This window comes from Neomonachus schauinslandi, chromosome 10, assembly GCF_002201575.2.
Source record: "Neomonachus schauinslandi chromosome 10, ASM220157v2, whole genome shotgun sequence".
NCBI lineage: Eukaryota > Metazoa > Chordata > Mammalia > Carnivora > Phocidae > Neomonachus > Neomonachus schauinslandi.
This window is the reverse complement of record NC_058412.1, coordinates 110525230-110547933: the sequence shown is the minus strand read 5'-3', so window position 1 is coordinate 110547933 and position 22704 is coordinate 110525230. Positions and strand designations below refer to the sequence as shown.

At 44.9% G+C, this 22704-nt stretch overlaps 1 protein-coding gene across 2 annotated transcripts; it reads right to left on the bottom strand.

Moving 5' to 3' along the window:
- Positions 1-1702: 1702 nt before the first annotated feature.
- COMMD7 (COMM domain containing 7) lies at positions 1703-22444 on the bottom strand. 2 transcript variants are annotated; one of them, XM_021688902.1, is made up of 9 exons: positions 22284-22444; positions 14984-15037; positions 14787-14889; positions 4868-4924; positions 4749-4786; positions 4201-4291; positions 3824-3873; positions 3393-3441; positions 1703-2861 (listed from the first exon to the last, which is right to left on the bottom strand). In XM_021688902.1, exons 1-9 carry the CDS (start codon positions 22365-22367, stop codon positions 2785-2787), a joined length of 603 nt encoding a protein of 200 aa, XP_021544577.1. In that variant the 5' UTR covers positions 22368-22444; the 3' UTR covers positions 1703-2784. The 2 variants fall into 2 exon arrangements, with proteins under 2 accessions (XP_021544577.1, XP_044775074.1); XM_044919139.1 differs by having other exon boundaries at positions 14984-15034.
- Between the last annotated feature and the right edge of the window lie 260 nt (positions 22445-22704).

The window sequence follows — 22704 nt, the reverse complement described above, 5'->3', positions numbered from 1 at the left end:
AAATCTTAAAAAAAAATTTAGGGGCGCCTGGGTGGCTCAGTTGTTACGCGTCTGCCTTCGGCTCAGGTCATGATCCCAGGGTCCTGGGATCGAGCCCCACATTGGGCTCCCTGCTCAGCGGGAAGCCTGCTTCTCCCTCTCCCACTCCCCCTGCTTGTGTTCCTGCTCTTGCTCTCTGTCAAATAAAAAAAAAATCTTAAAAAAAAAATTTAAATTGGTGAAACTTTATATCAGAATAAAACAGATTCCCTCCATAAATGTGGGTGGGCCTCATCCAATTAGTTGAAGATCTTAATAGAACAAAGACTTATTCCCCTACCTCCCTGAGCAAGAAGAAATTCTTCTAGTGGACTGCCTTTGTACCCAACTCTTTCCTGGGTCTCCAGCCTGACAGCCTTTCCTGCAGATTTTATTTATTTATTAATTTAAGTTTATTTTTTTTAGTAATCTCTACACCCAATGTGGGGCTTGAACTCATAACCTGGAGATCAAGAGTTGCATGCTCTTTTGACTGAGCCAGCCAGGCACCCCTATCCTACAGGGTTTTTTTGGTTTTTTTTAAAAAAGATTTTATTTATTTGACAGAGAGAGACACAGCGAGAGTGGGAACACAAGCAGGGGGAGTGGGAGAGGGAGAAGCAGGCTTCCCACCGAGCAGGGAGCCCGATGCAGGGCTCGATCCCAGGACCCTGGAACCATGACCTGAGCCGAAGGCAGACGCTTAACGACTGAGCCACTCAGGTGCCCCCCCATCCTACAGTTTTGTTTTGTTTTGAAGATTTTACTTATTGATTTGAAAGAAAAAGCATGCATGCCCGTGTGTGCGAGCAGGGGGAGGGGCTGAGAGAGAGGGAGAGGGAGAGAATACTCAAGCCAATTCCCTGTTGAGCGCAGAGCCTGCTAGATCTCATGACCCTGAGATCATGGCCTGAGCTGAAATCAAGAGTTGGACACTTAACCGACTGAGCCACCCAGGCGCCCTAATTCTGCAGATTTTTGATTTACCAAGTCTCCACGATCATGTGAGCCCATCCTTGAAAATCAATCAATCTCTCTATGGTTCTGTGAATATGCTACAGCCACAGGAAAGAATGTACTTTTATGTACTCATATGGAAAGTTCTCCAAGATATATTAAGGAGAGTACATACAGTGTATAATCATCTGTGTAAACACCAAAAAGAGTGTAAAAATTTAAATTCCTATTGCTTATATGTGGGGGGAAAACCCTCTGGAAGGATATTTAAGAAACAAATAGCAGGGGTAATCTGTTGGAGGAGGGCAGTAGGGAAACCGAGTAAATGGGAGGTAAAGTAGAAGGATCTTTTTGCTTTATTCCTTTTTATATTCTGATAAATGCACATATTCTTTGACCCAGCAATTCCACACCCATATATTTACTTTATAAATATACTTCCACACATGCAAAATGACATACATACAAAAATATTCAAATGCAGCATCATTTATATGAGAAAAAGAATAGAACCAACCTAAACACCTACCAGTAGGAAACCAGTTAAAAAAAATCATCCATCTGAAGAAACATGGTGCATCTGTTACAAAGAATGAGGCTGCTCTGTTTTTTTGTTAGTTTTTCCCTTTCTCTGTTCAGATGTGGAATGATTTCCAAGTGAAGTAGAAAAAAAGCAAGACACAGGATGCTGTGTGTACACTATGCTACCACTTGTGTGGGAAGAAAATCAACCTCCATGCCCATGTACTTGCAAGTGCAAAAATATCTCTGGAAGAACATAAACTATAATGGTGGTTACCTGGGGAAAGGAACTAGGTAACTGGGGAATGGGGGTGAGAAGGAATTACTTTACACTGTACCTTTTGAACCATGGGCATGTATTATCTATTCAAAATTTTAAAAAAATTCCTGAGGAGAAATCACATGCTAGGTGGGGACCTAAAGTCATCAGAACACGAAGCACTCATGCTTTTCATGATGTTTTTAACCCGAGTCTCCCCTGAACTGCTCTTACAAATTCCACCTTTGGACTACAGCTAATTTCACTGAAGACTCAGGGCCTTCAACAAAACCAGGAAAATAAATGTTGAAGATTAGAGTAGAGCACTAGCGCTCTGCAAGGCAGATGACTCTTTCATCCATGCATAGAGACAACTAGATTCAGACCTTTTCTTTAGAACCTTTTTTTTATTCATCATCTAACCAACAGAGAAGGTCAGCCTGAACCAAAACAAGCTAAAATAGCCTCATTACAACACAACAGGGCACAACCGGAAATGAGGACAGAGGTTGGCCTCAGTTCTTTTCAGAGCAGACCAAGCAAGTATTTATACACAGGTGCCCCATTAAAAACTGATTAGCAATGCACCACCACCACCACAAATGCAGAGTGTGTAGCAAAATCGCTGGGGGCTCCCCACATGTGTCAGCCATAAATAAGCCCTTGCTTTTTTGAGGGGAGGGTGATCAGCGTGCATCTTGAATGATGGCACCATCTGTTTACTCTGGAACTTTGATGGGGAGGTAACCATTTACTTCCTCCCCTGAATTTGAGATGCAGTAATAGCCTGTCTGAATACCTAAAAAGTGTCCTGGGAGATAGGTGCTGGAGGTTCTCTTAACAAAGAATTCACAGAGTAATCGTATAGGGCTCTTTAAGTACTTAATCCCGTTGTTTTCCAGAAACCTTTGCACCTGGGCTCCCAAGAAGCAAGCAGGGCCCTTATCAGCACCCCACAGGCCTGTGAGTGAGGTGCCTCTCAGAGCAGCCACCCATGGAAGAGAAGGGGGCAGGGAAGGGGCCAGAAATCAGCTCAAACACTCCATGCTGGTTCTGACTCGCTCCATCTCGTGCAGGAAGCTGTAGAACTGAGGCAAGGTTAATTCTGGGGAGAGAAAATTCAGCTTCAGGTAAATGTTTCCAACTCCACAGAATCATCCAAGAAAATGAATTTCCACCCAGAGATTTTTTTTTTCTTTTTCGACTTAGTACATCTAAGCAGCTCTTGATGGGTAATTGACCATAATAAAGAACTGAGAGCCTTGAACACAGAAAGGTTCTCGGCTCCATACAAAAGTAGAGAATTTAAAAATGGAATAACTCCACAGCACAAAGAGATGAAAGGGCATTATTCAGGATGTTCAGCACGACTTTTGCAGCAAGAGCTGCTTGCTCTTCAATCTTTGCCGTCCCTTCTCCCTGTGCTTTCCTTTTTTTCAAAGAGGCTCTTCAACTGTGGGGTCTCCAACCTGCTGATGGCTTATTATTTATGAGAGGAGAGGCAGTGGAATGGCTACTCCACAGCTCAGGTATGACTTTTTTTCTAGAAGAAATGATCTCTGTGGTGCTTCACAAGCCCACTGACTGAGGAGAACATGGAAAAAGTGAAAAGGCTCAAATAGGAATTCAGACTCACCTATGTACAAATTTTCAGTTTGATTTCCTTTCTTAACCACCAACTTTAACTGATTTAAAAAAACACAAAGGAAATAAAAGTTTAAATTAAAATGATGACAACAGGGCAAAGAAATTCTTGAAATCCTTAACACTAAAACATCGAAGCATCCAGCTTCTGACTTGAGAGTCAAACAGGAGCAATCTGGGTCCACGATCACCAAAAACTTCTAACAATTCTCATGACTACAGAACAATCAAGCTTTTAAGAAAAATATCCGGATCATATTAATCTGAGAGTCGGTGTGTTAGTGACCACGTTTTTGGCTGACAACACTTCTCTGAAGTACACAAGGCACTCCAGTGAACAGCCACTTAAAAAAATCCAATGTCGATTTAATAATTTTTAACCAAGTCAAAAATCTACCCATTTTCACAGATCAGGAGACTTACTTGTAAAAAAATACTTCCCACTTTCTCCAGTTCACTGCTCCCAGATGTTACTGTGACACAAAAGAGAAAAGAGAAAAGTAGTAAGTGATGGGTTGACAACGGACCTACTCTGAACACCCCCATCTTGCAGGCTGTCCAGCAGAAGCTGTATAGGGACGAGTATGAGGACAGCAAAACGTGCTCTTCAGGAAGTCAACTTACTGAGAGCCATGGATGGAAACAGCTGCCAAATGCCAGCGCCAATATGGAGAAGCAGCTGCTGGCCCCAACAGTCCGTGAGGACCGAGGACATGTTCTCCCCATGGAAACTATCTGAAAGCCTCTGCAACCCCACCCTACGTCCCCCACATGATCTGGGACTGGCTCTAACTAGTTACCTCCAAATTTCCACTCCATATCTATAAGCTGGTTAATCATCAGAGTCTGTCCTATGGCCCATCGAGCAAGGGTGGGAGCACTCTGTTTCCACTGAAATAAAACCAAAGAGCCAAAGTCATAACAATGGGGAAAAGCCCCCTCTTCATTCTGCCCCCAACACAGCAATGCTTAGTATTTATACAGACCAGGGGAAGACTGCAGAACCAAGGGTCCAGCCTATATGTACAGATCTGGGATATAGGGGCAGTAAAGAGGGGCAGAAGACAATGTAAGTGTTTTCTTTCATTCCAAGATTTAGTCCCAGTTTGGGACAAAAACTGCATGACAATTAAAGTCAGTCAAATCAGATGCAAAACATTAGAGATGCACTAAATACTGCCGTTTAAACACTGTATGTATGTATGTCATTTGCATGAAAGCCATTAAGCTGGGGAAATGACACAGAATGATTGATGGTTTTTCCTTAGTCGACATTTCTCATTTGTTTCTTTTCATGAAATAAAAGCAAACAGACTTAAATAACCTTGATTAAGCGGAATTATGATACCTTTTCGGAAAAGTAAGTGGCTTTCTCCTCACTAAGACCTGTAAGAGAACAGAAAGAGACTTTAACATAATAAAGAGCTGCCAGGCCCGTCACCCTGAGCAACCTTGGCAATGACCTACCAAGAGTTATGAAATCGGCCCGGACCTGATCTGCTGTGAGACTCTTCTTCAAGGCACCTGGGAAATGGGAAAAATCAGTTAAAAAGGGCGTATCAGTTAATCAATTGGCAGTAATTATCAACAGACACAACCGATATGAGAGAGGACAAAGGGGATACAAAAAAGACATGGCTAGCTCCAGGAAAATCTCAATCCAGCTGTGGAAAAAAGGCACATAGGAAGCAACTGGAGAATGAGACAGCATGCTTTGTTTCTTGTACAACACAAGCGTTGACCCCTCTAGAAACTGTGAAAGAAGTTAGAGAACAAGAATGACTTTATGGAGGGCGCCTGGGTGGCTCAGATGGTTGGGCGTCTGCCTTTGGCTCAGGTCATGATCCCAGGGTCCTGGGATCGAGTCCCGCATCGGGCTCTCTGCTCCTTGGGAGCCTGCTTCTCCCTCTGCCTCTCTCTCTCTGTCTCTCATGAATAAATAAATAAAATCTTAAAAAAAAAAAAAAAAGAATGACTTTATGGATTTGGGCCTGGGGGTACCTGATGCGAGGAAAGAATAAGGCCACGGATTCCTGGAGCCAAGTCGGGGAGCTCAATGTCAGGCTGGGCATAAGGGCAATAGCCTAGAGCTGCACTGTGCAATACAGAACCACTAAAGATGTGGGGTTATTTATATTTTATTTATTTTTATCCTAGCACCCCCTTAAATTTTAATTAATTAAAATTAAACAAAATTTAAAACTCTGTCCCTTAGTTGCACTCTTTCAAGTCCTCAATGGCCACATGGCTCTGGTGGCCACAGTACTGGACAGTATAGATCAGAGACCATTTCCATCTATTTAGATAGTTCTTTTTTTTTTTTAAGATTTTATTTATTTATTTGAGAGAGAGAGAATGAGAGAGAGAGAGAGAGAGAGAAAGCACTCCATGAGAGGTGGGAGGGTCAGAGGGAGAAGCAGACTCCCCGCCGAGCAGGGAGACCGATGCGGGACTCGATCCCGGGACTCCAGGATCATGACCTGAGCCGAAGGCAGTTGCTTAACCAACTGAGCCACCCAGGCACCCCTATTTAGACAGTTCTATTGGACAGAGCTGCCATAGAAAATCAGCTCTCTGGAGGTAATCGAAGATGGACTAACAGCTGGCCTCTACGATTCACAAGTCACTTCCAAAGGGGCCAGGCAAAGTTTCCCCTCACAAGCCCTGAGAGCACTCCCCTGTGGGGGCTGCTTTGTTCTGCTTGCGAGGTCCAATTCCTGAGAACACAGTGTTGCCAGCAATCTGGGCTTCTAAATGTTTAACCTCCGGCTATAGCCTAGAGTCACAATTTGGCAACTGCTTTAAAATTTTCCACTTCTTAGTCTTCCAGAAGATGACTAATTAAAGAATAAGGGGACATCCACCACCATCCAGAGAGGGCCCTGGAGTAATACCCTAAGCCCAACTCCCCACCCCCAGCTCACTCCTGAAAAACAATCCTAGAGGCTGTTTGTCCCCTGCAACATAAACCATGTAAACAAAGGGAGGAAATCTTTTATCGCCAAAATCAGACTGAGCAAGGAAGCCATAGGGAAATAAAAAAGGCAAGACACCAGGGAACCTTGGCCATAAAGGCCCTCCAAGACGGCCACTTCCTAGCCAATTCAATTAATTCGTAACTACCACATGCACAGCTCCTTAGTGTATATCTAGCTCAAATCCAGTATTTTGCTTGATGATCCCAAAGTACTCTGAAGTGGGGATTACTACTGAAACCTTTAATTTACCAGGAAACTAAAGATCAGAAAGATTAAGCTTTTGGGAAGAAAATCTGGCAAAGCCACATAGTCAACAACTGCACTGTCAAGGAGTCCCCCAACAGATGTGCTCCAGAGAGCACACTGAAATATACGTGCAAAGCTCTTTAGCAATGTCAGGAGTGAAGATAAAATGTCAGAAACAGTGCCCAGGTTTTGGTGCATCCACACAGCAGCCTGGGTGCCAAGGTGATTTTGTTAAAACTTGAGTCAGTCAGACCGCGTCTCTGCCCTGCTCAAAACCCTCTAATAGCTCCGGTTTCACTCACAATAAAATCCAGAGCTCTTACAACGCCCTAAAGGACTGGCCACCTCTAGAACCCCTAAGCTCTTCTCTCCCTCGCTTCCTCAGCTTTTCCTATAATATGCCGGGCAGGTTCCTACTTCCTGGTATTTGCCCCTGCAATTCCCTCTGCTGGGGACGCTCTTTCCCAAATCTGCATGGGTCCCATCCCTCATGTCCTTCCAGCTCCTCCTTGAATCTCACCTCCAAGAGGACCCCTGGCTACTCTAATTCAAGGGGAGCTGCTCTTCACCGGTACCCTTCTACTGCTGTACTTTTCTGCGATGCATTCTTAACCACCCAACTTCACGTGACACGTTTATTGTTGGTTTTTCCACTAGAGTATCAGTTTGATGAGAAAAAGGACTTGGTCTGTTTTGTTCATTGTTGTGTCCCAAGCCATACTTCAAAAAATATATTTACATCATGCTAGGCTTCAAGCCCTTGATTAATTAATTTCTTTTTATTAATTAATCAAGATAGAATTGACTCCGCACTCAGTGGGGAGTCTGCCTCAGGCTTCTCTCTCTTCCTCTACCCCTCCCCTCCACCTCCCCCAATCCAGCGTGCAGGCTCTCTCTCTCAAATAAATAAGCAAATCTTAAAAAAAAGAGGGAGAGATACAATTGACATATAACATCGTGTAAGTTTAAGGTGTACAACCTGTTGATCTGATACATTTATATATGGCAATATGACTGCCACTACAGCATTAACTAATACCTCTATCACATCACATAATTGTCATCTCCTTTCTGTGCTGAGAACCTTTAAGATCTTTTTTTTTTTTAAGATTTTTATTTGAGAGAGAGACAGAGCTAGAGCATAAGCAGGAAGAGGAGGCAGAGGGAGAGGGAGAAGCAGACTCTCCACTGAGCAGGGAGCCCTACTCGGGGCTCGATCCCAGGACCCTGAGATCATGACCTGAGCCGAAGGTAGACGCTTAACCGACTGAGCCACCCAGACACCGCCAGAACCTTTAAGATCTAAGCTCTTACTGGGACACCTGGGTGGCTCAGTCTGTTAAGTGTCTGCCTTTGGCTCAGGTCATGATCCCAGGGTCCTGGGATCAAGCCCCCCATTGAGCCCTGCATCGAGCTCCTGCTTGGTGGGGAGTCTGCCTCTCCCTCTCCATCTGCCTCTCCCCCAGTTCATGCTCTCTCTCACTCTCTCTCAAATAAAGAAAATCTTTAAAAAGATCTAAGCTCTTAGCAGTTTTAAAGTTTATAATACAGTATTGTTAATTTTAGCTCTTAACTTCTTTTTCAGCTTTCTCCTTTGGTGATTCCTTTGTCCTAAGCACATGACAGACCTGAAGCCTTGACTCTATGTCAGACAGAAAGAAAATTATAAATCCAGGGCTGGAGTCCCCAGAACATGCCACTTAGGGAAATTTGAGAATGTCCTTCTTTAAACACAGATAACCATCTGAGATGGTTTATAAAGTCCTTGAGCACCAATTTTCACCGAACAGTTGCCTTAGGCAAACCCTTATTGCCATCAAACACTATGGGGGACAAGACAAAGGTGTATGTCTAGGGTGAGGGTTCTACTTTTGCCAGGGAACAGTTGGAAAACTAGTGTATTGTTCTTCTAGTCAAAAATCTACATAAACTTATTCAGTGTAATAAGGGAAGCCCAAGGAACAGAACTAAGCATTGGTTAAAACTCCAGGAGAAGGAAGCAGATGGGAGAGAGTAAGGCACGTTCAGCTAGTGATTACTGACCCTGAAGGCTGACCAGCTGAATCCACTTCTCTGAGGCTCATGGAAAGACAGAAGTCATAGTCACTGTATGTGCATTTACTGAGGACCTGCTCGGTGCCAGCACTATGCTAGCTGCCGGGAAACATCAATGACCCACACAGACAACGTCTGCCCTTGTGAGGCTTACATTCTATTGGGAAGCAAAAGACCACAACAATAATGTAACAAGTAAGGAAGCCATATAGAGTATGACTAAAAAGTGCCACAGAGAAAAGTAATAAATACAGCGGGTGAGGCTGGGAGTCCTGGGGAACTTAGCTCAACAGTTGATTAAAAATCATGTGTGATGGGACGCCTGGGTGGCTCAGTTGGTTAAGTGACTGCCTTCGGTTCAGATCATGATCCTGGAGTCCCGGGATCAAGTCCCGCATCAGGCTCCCTGCTCAGCAGGGAGTCTGCTTCTCCCTCTGGCTCTCCCCTCTCTCATGTGCACGCTCTCTCTCACTCATTCTCTCTCTCTCAAATAAATAAAATCTTAAAAAAAAAAAAAATCATGTGTGAGGGGCGCCTGGGTGGCTCAGACATTAAGCATCTGCCTTCGGCTCAGGTCATGATCCCAGGGTCCTGGGATCGAGCCCTGAGTAGGGCTCCCTGCTCAGCAGGAAGCCTGCTTCTCCCTTTCCCACTCCCCCTGCTTGTGTTCCTGCTCTCGCTGTCTCTGTCAAATAATAAAATCTTAAAAAAAAAAAAAAAGTACCATTTGTGACTACTGTTCAATGCTGATTACTCTGTTTTTGCCCAGCCACAAAGAACTCCTTTGGGAAAGGAGAAGGGGAGTTATCACCTTTTCTTAAAAAACAATCGGGCGCCTGGGTGGCTCAGTTGGTTAAGCGACTGCCTTCGGCTCAGGTCATGATCCTGGAGTCCCGGGATCGAGTCCCGCATCTGGCTCCCTGCTCAGCAGGGAGTCTGCTTCTCCCTCTGACCCTCCCCCCTCTCATGTGCTCTCTCTCTCCTCTCATCCTCTCTCTCAAATAAATAAATAAAATCTTTAAAAAAAACAAACAATCAGTTACCCACAAGGGCCAGATATCTTGCTAAGTATTAAAATAAAACCAGGCTTAAACAGTAGCCCTACAGCCAAGTTATCTGTAATCCAGGAGTTACCTGTGTCTAAAAGACAAGCAGTGCACTGCACTCACTTAAGTATTTCACATTTAGTATCTTTCTCTATTCTTTTTTTTTTTTTTTAAGATTTTATTTATTTATTCATTAGACAGAAAGAGAGAGGCAGAGGGAGAAGCAGGCTCCCAAGGAGCAGGGAGCCCGATGCGGGACTCGATCCCAGGACCCTGAGATCATGACCTGAGCCGAAGGCAGACGCTTAACCATCTGAGCCACCCAGGCGCCCTCTTTCTCTATTCTTATAATGATGTATTATAAGCTCTGTTTTCTGAGGACACTGATTCTCAGAGAGGTTCAGGAACTTGGCTCAAGATATCAAAGCTGTTAAGTAGCCATGGTGACAAGTAAACACACAAGGGCCATCCAGCAACCAAATGCCATGTGGGGACCCTCCCTGGATCCTGATGAGAGGAACCAACTACAAACAAACAAAATGCACGAGACAATGGGGACATCTGAACACTGACTGCATATTTTAATTTCAGATACGATAATGGCATTGTGGTTTGATAAGGGGGAAAAGGGCCTTTATCTTTTAGAGATAATGACTAGGTATTCAGAAATGAAATGATATGACCTCTGAGGTATGCTTTAAAATAATCCAGTTTGGACAGCAGTGAGAAGTGGGAGGGGTGTAGATGAAACAATCTGGCTATGGGCTGATAACTACTGAAGTCAGGTGTTTTTAAGAATTACATACTAAGTAGTAAAAGAAAAACATTAAAAAACAAAAACAAAAGCCACTGGGCTTTATGCCAACCATGGGAGATACTGGCCCCAGCTTTTCCTCTGTAAGATCCTAAGCAAGTCACTTCCCTTCTCTAAGGCTCTGTCTCTTTATCTGTAAGACAAAGATTAGACTAGATCAGCACTTACAAAGCTTTTACCTGACCCGCTCCCTGCAAGAAGAAAGAGTAGGAGGGGAAGAAGATGGGTTTCATGGTTAACTGTTTCTCAGATACTGGATAAGCAGGTTTCTTTATTGTGGGCCTTTTCAGAGCCTGAGATATGTTAATATGTATGTCTCTCCAAGATTCCAAGGCTGGGGGAGTGGGAGGGAACAGTATTTCCTGCTTCTGGCTGACCACACAAGCCTTTTCTGGAAGAAAACACCAATTTGGGGACAACTGATCTGGAGGGTGGCGGCTCCCCCAGCTCTGACAAGCTGTACTTCTATGAGGAGGCCTTACTGCAAGGCAGGCCCAGGATGAGGGACAAGGAAGAGGGTGAGGACCTGGAGGCCCTTACATTTCAGATGACATTAGGAAAAAGCCTTGAATGCCATGCTGAGGATTACGGACCTCACCATGCGAAGTCAACAGTTGTGAGGAGCAACATGATCCCCAGCTGTGCTGCAGGAGTGTCCTCCAGGCGAGGTTGGAACCAGGCATGGAAGAGTAGAGGTGGAGATGTTACTGCTCACAATGAGGCAGGAAGGACTAAGAACTTGTTCTGGGCTGAGGAAGAGAAGTGACTTATAAGCTACGCCCTCAGACGCTTAGTCCTCATAATCGGGAGAAGGCATAGGACTGAAATTAACTGAACTATCAATACATAAAGCTAAAGTTTAGCCAACACTGTATTAAGTACTTTGCATATATTAACTCATTCATTCCTAATGCACAACCATACTGCTCTTATTACTGTTTTTCAGATAAGAAACGGAGGCTGATTTGACCAAGGCTGAATAGCTATATAGGTGATGTGACTAACACTCAAATCCACGTAAGCCTGTCAAGCCCACCTCTTGAATGGTATGCTATGAGTTCCTCAGGGTTCTCTGCACCTATAGAAAATGATCTGCTATAAACAATGACAATCAATCTTGCCTAAAAAATATACACCCAACATCCCCTGGGAGGGTCACAGGATCTCCCAAGTTCAGTTCAACTCATGCAGCATGTACTAAGCATCTGCTTTATGTCATCACTTTACTTGTAACCTTGGCTCAGGAAAGAAGTACAAGATCCTCCCCGGACTTCAAAGAACAAGCTCTCTGTCAAAGCCACAAAACAGACACATGTAAAACAGCCCGAGCAATAGAAAACTGTAAACGATTATGGTCCAAAATGATAACTATAGATAAAAACCATCTCTCGGGAGCTGAGAGGAAGGGAGGGCACTGCGGATTGAAGTGGTTTAGGAAGGCTTTCTGACGCAGCACAGGGGCGGGAGTTCCCGGGTTGGGGAGGACTGAAGGCAGTCTGACAGGATTGAGGGGGTGGGGAGCAGAGCTAACGAAGACCGGAAAGAAGGGAGGCAGGGACACCAGAAGACCGAAGTCTCCTGAAAAATCAGTGTCTACAACAGCTGTCAGGTAGACAGGTCTCTACCCAGACAAACCCATCCCCACAGGTAGAGGCCAGAATGAGAACAACAACTCTGGCACTGCACCCCGGGGCCCCTACCCTACAGAAACACTCACACGGGGGAGTGTACAATGTCCTGAGGCCATTCGCTGTGGCACTGTTTCTAAGAGTAAAAGGTTACAAAGATGTGCAGCAGGGCGCCTGGGTGGCTCAGTTGGTTAAGCGACTGCCTTCGGCTCAGGTCATGACCCTGGAGTCCTGGGATCGAGTCCCGCATCGGGCTCCCGGCTCGGCAGGGAGCCTGCTTCTGCCTCTGACCCTCCCCCCTCTCATGTGCTCTCTCTCTCTCTCATTCTGTCTCAAATAAATCTTTAAAAAAAAAAAAAAAAGATGTGCAGCAACAGGAAACCCCCGACCAGCTGAAGAGACACCCAGCACATGGTACATTACAGCCCTCAGAAGAATGAAGTCGACATGGAGAAATCTCCACGACGTACCACACAGGAAAAAATACAAGCTGCAAGAGCACTTTTTTTTTTTTTTTAAAGACTTTATTTATTTGACAAAGAGAGACACAGCGAGAGAGGGAACACAAGCAGGGGGAGTGGGAAAGGGAGAAGCAGGCTTCCTGCTGAGCAGGGAGCCCGATGCAGGGCTCAATGCAGGGCTAGATCCCAGGACCCTGGGATCATGACCTGAGCCGAAGGCAGACAGACGCTTAACGACTGAGCCACCCAGGAGCCCCATGCAAGAGCACTTTTATGGTTTACTACCAGTCATGAAAAACAAAACTACATGAATGTCTATGTGCGTGTCTGCCAGTGGACGTGAAAATATAAAAGGATATACACCAAATGCGATGGTGTCTGGAGACAAGTAGCAGGAGAGCAGATAGGGATTTTTCACTTCTGACTCTGCACTGTTGTAGGTTTGCAATGAAAATTTATTCCTGTGTTACAAAAGACTGCACATTGTCATCCAGCCTTTGGTTCACATGCCTTTAACCCACCACAAGGGCAACAAATGCAAGAATCATACAGAGGATGAGAAAATTTCACAGCTGGAAACCTCAGGATGTTCTGATTCAAGCCCCCAGAACCTCAGGAGCAAAGGACAGGCAAAGGAAAGGACCTGCACTAAGATATGGGAAGGCGCCCAACAGGAACAAACAAATGAGGCTCCCAACTTTCAGTGCACCATTGGGCTGAGAGCTTGGGAAGATCAGTCTACTGCCAACTTGTAAAATGTGCAAACCAGGGATGCTGTTTTACCTCCTCTCAGCCTGGTCAACATTGATTCATTCTTTGAGACTGGCCTCAAACGTCACCTCTCTCTTTACATAAAATTAACTTGTGATTAAATTGCCAAATCTAGCATCTCTTTAGAAAATATACAGTCAAAAATAAACAATTAAGACAGCCTGTAGTCCTTCCACCCAGATATAGCCACAGTTAACATTTTTTTTTTCTTTACAAAAATAGGACTGTGGTATAATAAACTATCATTTTTATTAAATAGTAATATTGTGAACGATTTTCCATATCATTACATTTTCCTCATCAGCATCTTTTTAAATTATTACAGAATTTGAAAAATAAGAGCAACCTCTTACTGAGGTACTACATTATGCATATCATTTACATTATCTCAATCTTCAAAACAAGCCCCCTTCACATACCAAGAAAAAGCTCAGATTGGCGGAACAATGTTAGGAGAGGGGTTGTTGCTAAGGCTTGGGAGAGATTGGGTACCTGGACAAAGTGACACTACTCAGCAACTGACAGACCCACATCTACCTAACTCAAGACCATGAATTTTTGACCACCACAATATTCCCCTGTAAAAACAGACCACAGCGCATTATACTAATCTCTAACTGCTGGGCAATCTGTTTCTAATTTTTCTGTATCATCAAAACAGTGGTATGATGGATATCCCTACAGCTAAACCTTTGTGATCACCTCCCTCCTGGCTAGAAACTTTTCCTGATTGCTTAGGCATATTACTTCTGAAACCATCTGCAGTGAAAGAACTTTTTTATTTTCAATCCATCATGGACTAATATTTTTGTAAAGTACAATAAAAATTAAAAAAAAAAGTTACAAAATATAAGCCCCAAATAGTTATAATGGTAAATTTTACATTATGTATATTTTACCACATTAAATAAAAAAAAATACAAGCCCCTGGGGTGCCTGGCTGGCTCAGTCGGTAGAATGTGCAACTCCTGATTTTGGGGTTGAGTGTGAGCCCCATACTGGGTGTAGAGATTACTTAAAAATAAAATCTTAAAAAAAAAAAATACAAGCCCCATTTAAAAAAAAAAACAGTGGTTTCAAAAATTTTTACCGAATTGCTATAAAAGCTTCTAAATGCTTATTCTCAATTTCTGTACTTACTGTGCAGAGGACCAGACAGCAGTTTGGGGATAGAAGCTGGGATGCAGATTGCACTTTGAGCTGTACTCTATTACATTTTCCTGCAGTTGTCTGTGTACCTGGCTTCCCTCCCTAGACTTTGAGTCCTGCCCACGCTTGGTTCTCTACCGAATGCGCTGGCTCAGTGCCCAGAGCAGCTTGCCGACTCTGTGGACTGAAAGAATTCAAGTAACATCTCCAGCCTCAGCTGCTAAGAGAGGCTACTCACCATTTGGAACCAGAAGGAGGCTTTTCACGATGCTTCTGAGAGGGCCAAGACTGATCTGATTGGTGGTGGCAAACTCAGAGAGCTGAGCCAGAAACCTTTCCACCTGCAGAAAGGGAACAAACCAGGCCTTCACTTGCTTAGCATCTCAGGGCTGTAGACCCACACTCAGGAACTCTCCTTATCACGAGGTACTTTACCTCTTTTGGCTCAGTTAGGAAGTGGAAGAGCACTTCTGTCAAGGCCGAGAACTGCTGTGAAGAGAATAACACAGAAATTCAGTAACATTCTACTCCTGGGTCAGTGTTCCCCCGTCCCATCCACACACACCCTGAGAGGGAGATCACTGGAAGATTAATAGTAGTTGCTTTTTTCTTGTTTATATTTCCACATATTTATTATTCAAACATAAGCCAATCCAAATAATTTCTTCTTCTTCCACACCCCACAAATGTTAACATATATACAATTTTTTTTTCTCTACCTTGTCTTTCAAAGCAGTTATTTCTGTGTAGTGGGATTTTGGGTGATTTTTATTTTCTTTTTTCTTTTTTTTTTTTAAAGATTTTATTTATTTGAGAGAGAGAATGAGAGAGAGAGCAGGAGAGGGGGGAGGGTCAGAGGGAGAAGCAGACTCCCTGCCGAGCAGGGAGCCCGATGCGGGACTCGATCCTGGGACTCCAGGATCATGACCTGAGCCGAAGGCAGTGGCTTAACCAACTGAGCCACCCAGGCGCCCCTGATTTTTATTTTCTTCTGTCTATCCGTATTTTCTGGGTTTCTTCCCCACAATAAACATTATGTATATGACAAAACAGTAGAGTTTACACTTTATTATCCACTGTCCTAGAACAGTCTCTTATCCTTTTTTTTTTTTTTAAGATTTTATTTATTTATTTGACAGAGAGACAGCGAGAGAGGGAATACAAGCAGGGGAGTGGGAGAGGGAGAAGCAGGGGAGTGGGAGAGGGAGAAGCAGGTTCCCCACCCAGCAGGGAGCCCGACCTGGGGTCAGGAATCCAGCAAAAGGCAGATGCTTAATAACTGAGCCACCCAGGTGCTCCTCTTATTCTTTATTTTTTTAAGATTTTATTTTATTATTTTTAAAAGTTTGTTTTCATTTTTTTTTAGTAATAAAATTAAATGACTCTCCCTGCCCCCCCCCCATTTCAGTCCCACTGCCCACAGGTGGTTACTGCTAACACCTTTGTGGCCTTCCCAGAATTGCATTTGAATTTAATTTCTTTTAAATACAAAGGAGATGGGGCGCCTGGGTGGCTCAGATGGTTAAGCGTCTGCCTTCGGCTCAGGTCATGATCCCAGGGTCCTGGGATCGAGCCCCACATCAGGCTCCTGGCTCAGCGAGGAGCCTGCTTCTCCCTCTCCCTCTGCCTCTCTCCCTGCTCATGCTTTCTCTCTCTCTCTCTATCTCTGTGTCTCAAATGAATAAATAAAAAAAAAAAATCTTTAAAAATAAATAAATAAATAAATAAAAAGGAGATGATGGGGCACCTGGGTGGTTCAGTTCTTAAGCATCTGCCTTCTGCTCAGGTCCTGATCCCGGGGTCCTGGAATCGAGCCCTGCATCTGGGCTCCCTGCTCTGCGGGAAGCCTGCTTCTCCCTCTCCCACTCCCCCTGCTTGTGTTCCCTCTCTAGCTGTGTCTCTCTGTCAAATGAATAAATAAAATCTTAAAAAAAAAAATACAAAGGAGATGATAGTGAACCTACACCCTGCACCTTGCTTTTTTTCATCCAATTATATCTTAGAGATTCATCTTGTCAGTAGATATAATTCTACCAGTCTTTTTTTTTTTTTAAAGATTTTATTTATTTGTCAGAGAGAGAGCACAAGCAGGGGAGAGGCAGGCAGAGGGAGAAGCAGGCTCCCTGCTGAGCAGGGAGCTTGACTCCGGGCTCAGTCCCAGGACCCCGGGATCATGACCCGAGCCCAAAGCAGGCGCTTAACTGACTGAGCCACTCAGACATCCCTCTACCGTTTTTAAAAAAGATTTTATTTTCTTTAAGTAATCTCTACACCCAACTTGGGGTTTGAACTGACAACCCGAGATCAAGAGTAGCACACTCCTCCAACCAAGCCAGCCAGACACCCCTCTACCCAATTCTTTTAACAACTGCACAGCATTCAACTGTATATACTTAGGGGGTGTGTGCCTGCTTTGTTGTTATTCTAAATAATACTGCAATGAATATCCTCCCACATATTTCTTTGTGACATATGTGTCTATAAAATACATTTTTAAAATGTATCTTAGGTCAAATGATATATGCATTTTAAATTCTGAGAAAATGTTGCCGAACTGTCTTGCAAAGAAGTTGCATGGATTTATACTCCCACCTGCACAGAGGTTTCTACTTTCTAAAAACTTCATGGATATTCCCTGGAAACATTTTAACCAAGCCTGATCCAGGGGTTGTCTTTCTGCAGTAATAATGATAGTGGTATTAGCCTTGCATAACTACTGATTCTATATAGTAAAAACAAGAAAAGTCAATGACTAGTTTCAGACTGTGTTCTCAGACTATGAGTTTTCCTTATTTCCCCCTGCAATCTGTGGACTGTCAGATCTTTGGCTAACTGTATTTCCTATGTCACCCCGGGCCTTTTAAGAAATGGAGCAGCTGAGAAGCCTGCCAGTGGCTTTTCCATTTCCAGGCCTGAGCCTAGCATTCAGGCTCAACCTCCCTGTGAGGCCTCAACCTAATCTGGTCTGCAGGACACACTGAGCCCCATCCCTATCTCCTCTTTTCCAAAGCCTCCTTTATCCTTCAATGTCCTGCTGCCAAGACACCATGACCCTCCCAACAAGAAAGTGACCTACCCAGATTCTTAACTTCTGAGGCTCCCTCCTGGAACCTTGCCTGAGGGCACTTAGAATTTTAAATCTTGATAAGAAACACAGACTTGTCTTAGCAGAGAAGGTTCCTTGTATGCCTTCGGATGGTCAGAGTTGTAGTTATTCCAAGTGCACAGTTAAGTATTTGTTGAATAAATCTTCCCTAAACACCTTCCCCATTCTTTGCCTTTATATCTGCATAGCTGTCTCCTTCTGGAATGTTCATCTGCTCGTCACCATCCATGAAATCAAATCTTAACTATTCTCACCAGTAAATGTATGGAAAGGCGGTCAAGATCATTCCAGATGAGAAATGCAAATCAGTAAAATAAGGAAGTACCACTTTTTAACTTATCAGATCTTCAAAAATAAAAGTTTGATAACACCAGTGCTGGTGAAAGTACCAGGAAACAGATATGCTTGCACTGTTGATGAGAGGATAAAACTGGGACAACCTTTCCAGGCAGCAATTTGATAGCTGTATCTAATTTTTAAATGCTTGTATCTCTTGACCTAGTAATTCCACTGCAGGAAGTATATCCTTCAGATATGTTCCAAAAAGTAAACCCAGACACATTTACACAAAGCAATCCATTGACAGCATTGTTCATAAAAACAAAAAACTGAAAGCAACTTAAGTGTCTATTAATATACAGCAGGTTAAATAAATTATGGTAGAGCCATTTCAAGGAATATCATGCAATCCCTTTTGTGTAAAAAAAGATTTTAACGGATACCCATATATATACAGGCAGATGCAGACTTTTTTTCTACAAAGACACACAAGACACTATTAAAATGACAGTTTCTGCAGACAAGAGAAATAGATAATTTTATACCTTTGGGGGCGCCTGGGTGGCTCAGTTGGTTAAACATCTGCCTTTGGCTCGGGTCATGATCCCAGGGTCCTGGGATCCAGCCCCACTTCATGCTCCTTGCTCAGTGGGGAACCTGCTTGTCCCTCTTCCTCCATCCCCAGGCTTGTGCTCTATCTCAAATAAATAAATAAAATCTTTTTTTTTTTAAAGATTTTTATTTATTTGACAGAGAGAGACATAGTGAGAGGGAACACAGGCAGCGAGAGTGGGAGGGGGAGAAGTAGGCCCCTGGCGGAGCAGGGAGCCCGATGCGGGGCCCGATCCCAGGACCCCGGGATCATGACCCGAGCCAAAGGCAGACGCCTAACGACTGAGCCACCCAGGTGCCCCTAAATAAATAAAATCTTAAAAAAAATTTTAGACCTTTGAATACTATTTGAATTTTCTAACTGTATGTGTTGCTTTCATTTACAGCTAGGTGAGATTGTAGACCATTTGTTTTCTTCTTTCTATTTTTCTGAATTTCCTCTCTCATAAACTTCCTAAAAATTATTTTTTTAATCCTATTCTCAAAGATGCACGTTACCTAGGACTGGCCACAGGCATCAGAGAACACATCTAGGTGCACTTAGTACTGTGCTGGCTCTCTGTTTTCTGACCTGCCCTAGCAGATCACAACTTCCCCGGCATAAGAGGCTGTGTCCATCATGCCTTTGCAAATCCCACTGGGTTTAGTGGCTATTTGGTGTACAGTAGGCATTCAGAAAAATACCCACTGAGTGAGCAATAAATGTTGATTTTAGTATATGTGCTGCCGAAGCAAGCACTGAGCAATAAATATTGATGCCCACACTGATACACTGATTCTTTTTCTCATTGATGCCTAGGCCTCAGACTTCAAAATAAATTCAGCTAACAGAGTGGGTACTTGGAAAAATCTGATCATTCAACAAAAGGCAGGGCAAGGATTCTGGTAAATTGCTCATCAGAAAAAAGCTTTCTGTGTTAAAAAACAAAGGTAAAGGGGCACCTGACTGGCTCAGTCTAAAGAGGATGCAACTCCCGATATAAGGATTGTGAGTCTGAGCCCCCACATACTGGGTGTAGAGACTACTAAAAACAAACAAACAAACAAACAAAAAACAAACAGGTAAAGATCCAGAGTAGGTTTTTTGTTTGTTTTTAAATAGGCTCCACACGCAACGTGGAGCCCAATACAGGCCTAACTCGTGATCCTGAGATGAAGACCTGAGCTGAGATCAAGAGTCAGATGCCCAACCTACTGAGCCACCCAGGCGCCCCCAGAGTATGTTTTAAAGTTAGAATATGAGGGCAAGCTCTGATTTTAAAGAATGTGGTTTATGTTTTTTCCATAAATACCAAGTTGGAGGTAACCTTAGGGATCCTATCATCCTGTAGCCTGAAAAAAGTTTTTTAGCAGCAGAATGTTTTTTATTCTCCAAATGGAAATCTTCCAGAAAATCCTGCCATATAAACAAGTGAAAACTAAGCTACCTAGTTGGGGAGATCACCTACAAAGCTCTGTTCTGTTTCATTCCCCAAAATCTAAAGTCAAGCATCTGGTCCTGAATTCCCGGCTCCACCACTTCCTGGCTGCCTGACCTTAAACAGGTCAATTTCTTTCCCGGAACCATTTTTCTTATCTATAAAATGGGAATAATAACAGCATCTACCTTTTTAGGGGTGCTACACATAAAGCACTGGAGAACAATGCCTGCCACATGGTACATGCTCAATAAATGACAGCTATTTTTGTTTAACTGCTCTGTGATTCAGTTTCCTTAATCTGTAAAATGGGGATAATAATAGTACCTACCTCCTAGGGTGGTATGATAAACAGTGGCCACTAGCCACATGTGGCTATTAAACACTTGAAAAAGGCTAGTCTAATTGAGATGTACTATAAATGTAAAGTGCACAGCAGAACCTGAAAAATTAGTATCAAAAAGTAAAATATCTATCTCACTGATATTTTCATATGGATTACACGTTGAAATGACAGTATAGTGGATTAAAGAAAACATATTTTGTTTCATTTTTATTTACCTTTTTTATTAGAGAGAAAAGATTTTTATTTATTAGAGAGAGCACGAGTGGTGTGGAGGAGGGAGGGAGAGGCAAAGGGAGAAGCAGACTCCCTCTTGAGCAAGGAGCCTGACAAAAGAGGGCTCAATCCCAGGACCCTGAGATCATGACCTGAGTCAAAGGTAGACGCTCAACCAACTGAGCCAACCACGCACCCCTTTATTTATTTACTTTTTATTTATTTATTTATTTATTTATTTGACAGAGAGACAGACAAGAGGGGGAACACAAGCAGGGGGAGAGGAAAAGGGAGAAGCAGACTCCCCTGCCAGGGAGCCCAATGCAGAACTCAATCCCAGGACCCCAAGATCATGACCTGAGCCACAGGCAGATGCTTAACTGAATGAGCCACCCAGGCGCCCTATTTATTTACTTTTTAATGATGTTATTTTCAAGTAATCTCTACACCCAATGTGGGGCTTGAACTCACAACCCTGAAATCAAGAGTTGCAGCCAAGCGCCTCTCTTTTTTTTTAAAGATTTTATTTATTTATTCATGAGAGACAGAGAGAGAGAGAGAGAGAGGCAGAGGGAGAAGCAGGCTCCCAAGGAGCAGAGAGCCCGATGCGGGACTCGATCCCAGGACCCTGGGATCATGACCTGAGCCGAAGGCAGACGCTTAACCATCTGAGCCACCCAGGCGCCCCAAGCGCCTCTCTTTTTAATTTTTATATGTGACTACTAGAAAATGTAAAGTTAGACTTGTGGCTTGCAATTTATTTACTTCTGTTGGACAAAGGGGTTTCAGAGTATGTCTGGCATTATAATTCGTGTTACTTTATGAGAAAACAGTAAGTTGTGGGGGATGCTGAGATGAAGGAGAGGGACCCCACCTCCTGAGAAGTTACAACCCAGTGGGGGAAATAGCTGCACCTTTACAATGGTGATGAGAGGTGTCATTTTAGCCTATTTATTTTGGCTGCCTTGGTGCTTTGAAAAGGGCAGCCCAACCAGCACAGGGGCAGGAAGTTGGCTGGCTGGCATTTACAGCCTGAACAAGCAAAAAACAGCTTTGCCAGCTCCTCTACTACCAAGGGGGGGAGTGGGTGGGGGGCGGGGGGGGTCCGCCACAGTGAAGAGTATATGGTTTTTTTCTTTGAGGACTACCAGATATTCCCCTTAATTGGGGGTTAGGGGTGTGGCCCTGGTCTCAGGCCCCTCCAGTCCCCACCCTGGCCCGGCCATTACCCAAACCCGTATGTGACCGCGGATTACCTGCCCCCCACTCCAGGCTCCCCCTTCCCCCGGCCCCCGCTGGATGCCAAGACCCCCCGCAGTTTCCCCCACTGGCCTCCCTACCGAACATCTCAGTTCCTCCCTGGCCCACCAAATTCCACAGCTCGCCAAACTCCCACTATTACCTCAGTTCCCCAAACCCCCTTCAGCCTTATGTAGACTTCCCCCAGTTCCTCTAAGACCCCCACAAATTCTCCTCGTTCCCAGGACTCCCGCCCACCTCTGTGTCCCCACACCCCCCTCCCCGGGACCCCTGAGCTTGCGCCGTAGGCCTCTTGAGATCCCTCGGCCCCCCAAACTCGCCTCAGATCCCCGATTCCCCTTAGCCCATCCCTGAATCTCCCTAGCGCCACACCGCACACCAGAAGCCCCTCTGCCTGGTCCCTCCCACTCTCCTCACCCCCAGGCGGCCCTCGGCCCACACCCCTCCCCTCCCTCAGCCCTCGGGACCCACGCTGGCCCGCGCCCCGGCCGCCCGGCCCACCTGCGCGCCCAGCTGGTTCAGCTGCTGCATGTCGCCGCCCACGGCCTCGGGCACGGGGTCCTGCGTGCAATGCAGCCGGCCCATGGCGTCCGCCCGGCTCCGCAAAGCCCGCCGCCCCCCAGCTTCCTCCCTCGCCGCCGCCCGCCTCGCCGCGCTTCCGCAGCCGCACTTTCGCCACAGCCGCCGCCGCCGACGCCGCCGCGCTCCTCCCCCAGCCGGCCCCGGGGCGGGGCGGGGCGCCCTCGCGGAGCTGCGGACACGCGCGGGCCCCGGGGGCGGGGCGGCCTCGCGGACACGCGCGGGCCCCGGGGCGGGGCGGGACGCACGAGCAGCGCGGCAGAGGCGCGCGCCGCTGCGACCCCTGGAGAGCCCCAAGGAGCCAAGCTGCCAAACGTGGGATTTCTTAGCGGATCTCCCTCTG

What these genes read in the sequence shown, in the direction of transcription:
- COMMD7 (XM_021688902.1), bottom strand. Translation starts at nt 22,367, where the DNA reads ATGGGCCGGCTGCATTGCACGCAGGACCCCGTGCCCGAGGCCGTGGGC. An exon ending in TCCTAACTGAGCCAAAAGAG is followed by an intron (nt 14,890 to 14,983) that starts GTAAAGTACCTC and finishes CCCTTTCTGCAG; the next exon opens with GTGGAAAGGTTTCTGGCTCA. An exon ending in TATGGAGTGGAAATTTGGAG is followed by an intron (nt 3,874 to 4,200) that starts GTAACTAGTTAG and finishes TTTGTGTCACAG; the next exon opens with TAACATCTGGGAGCAGTGAA.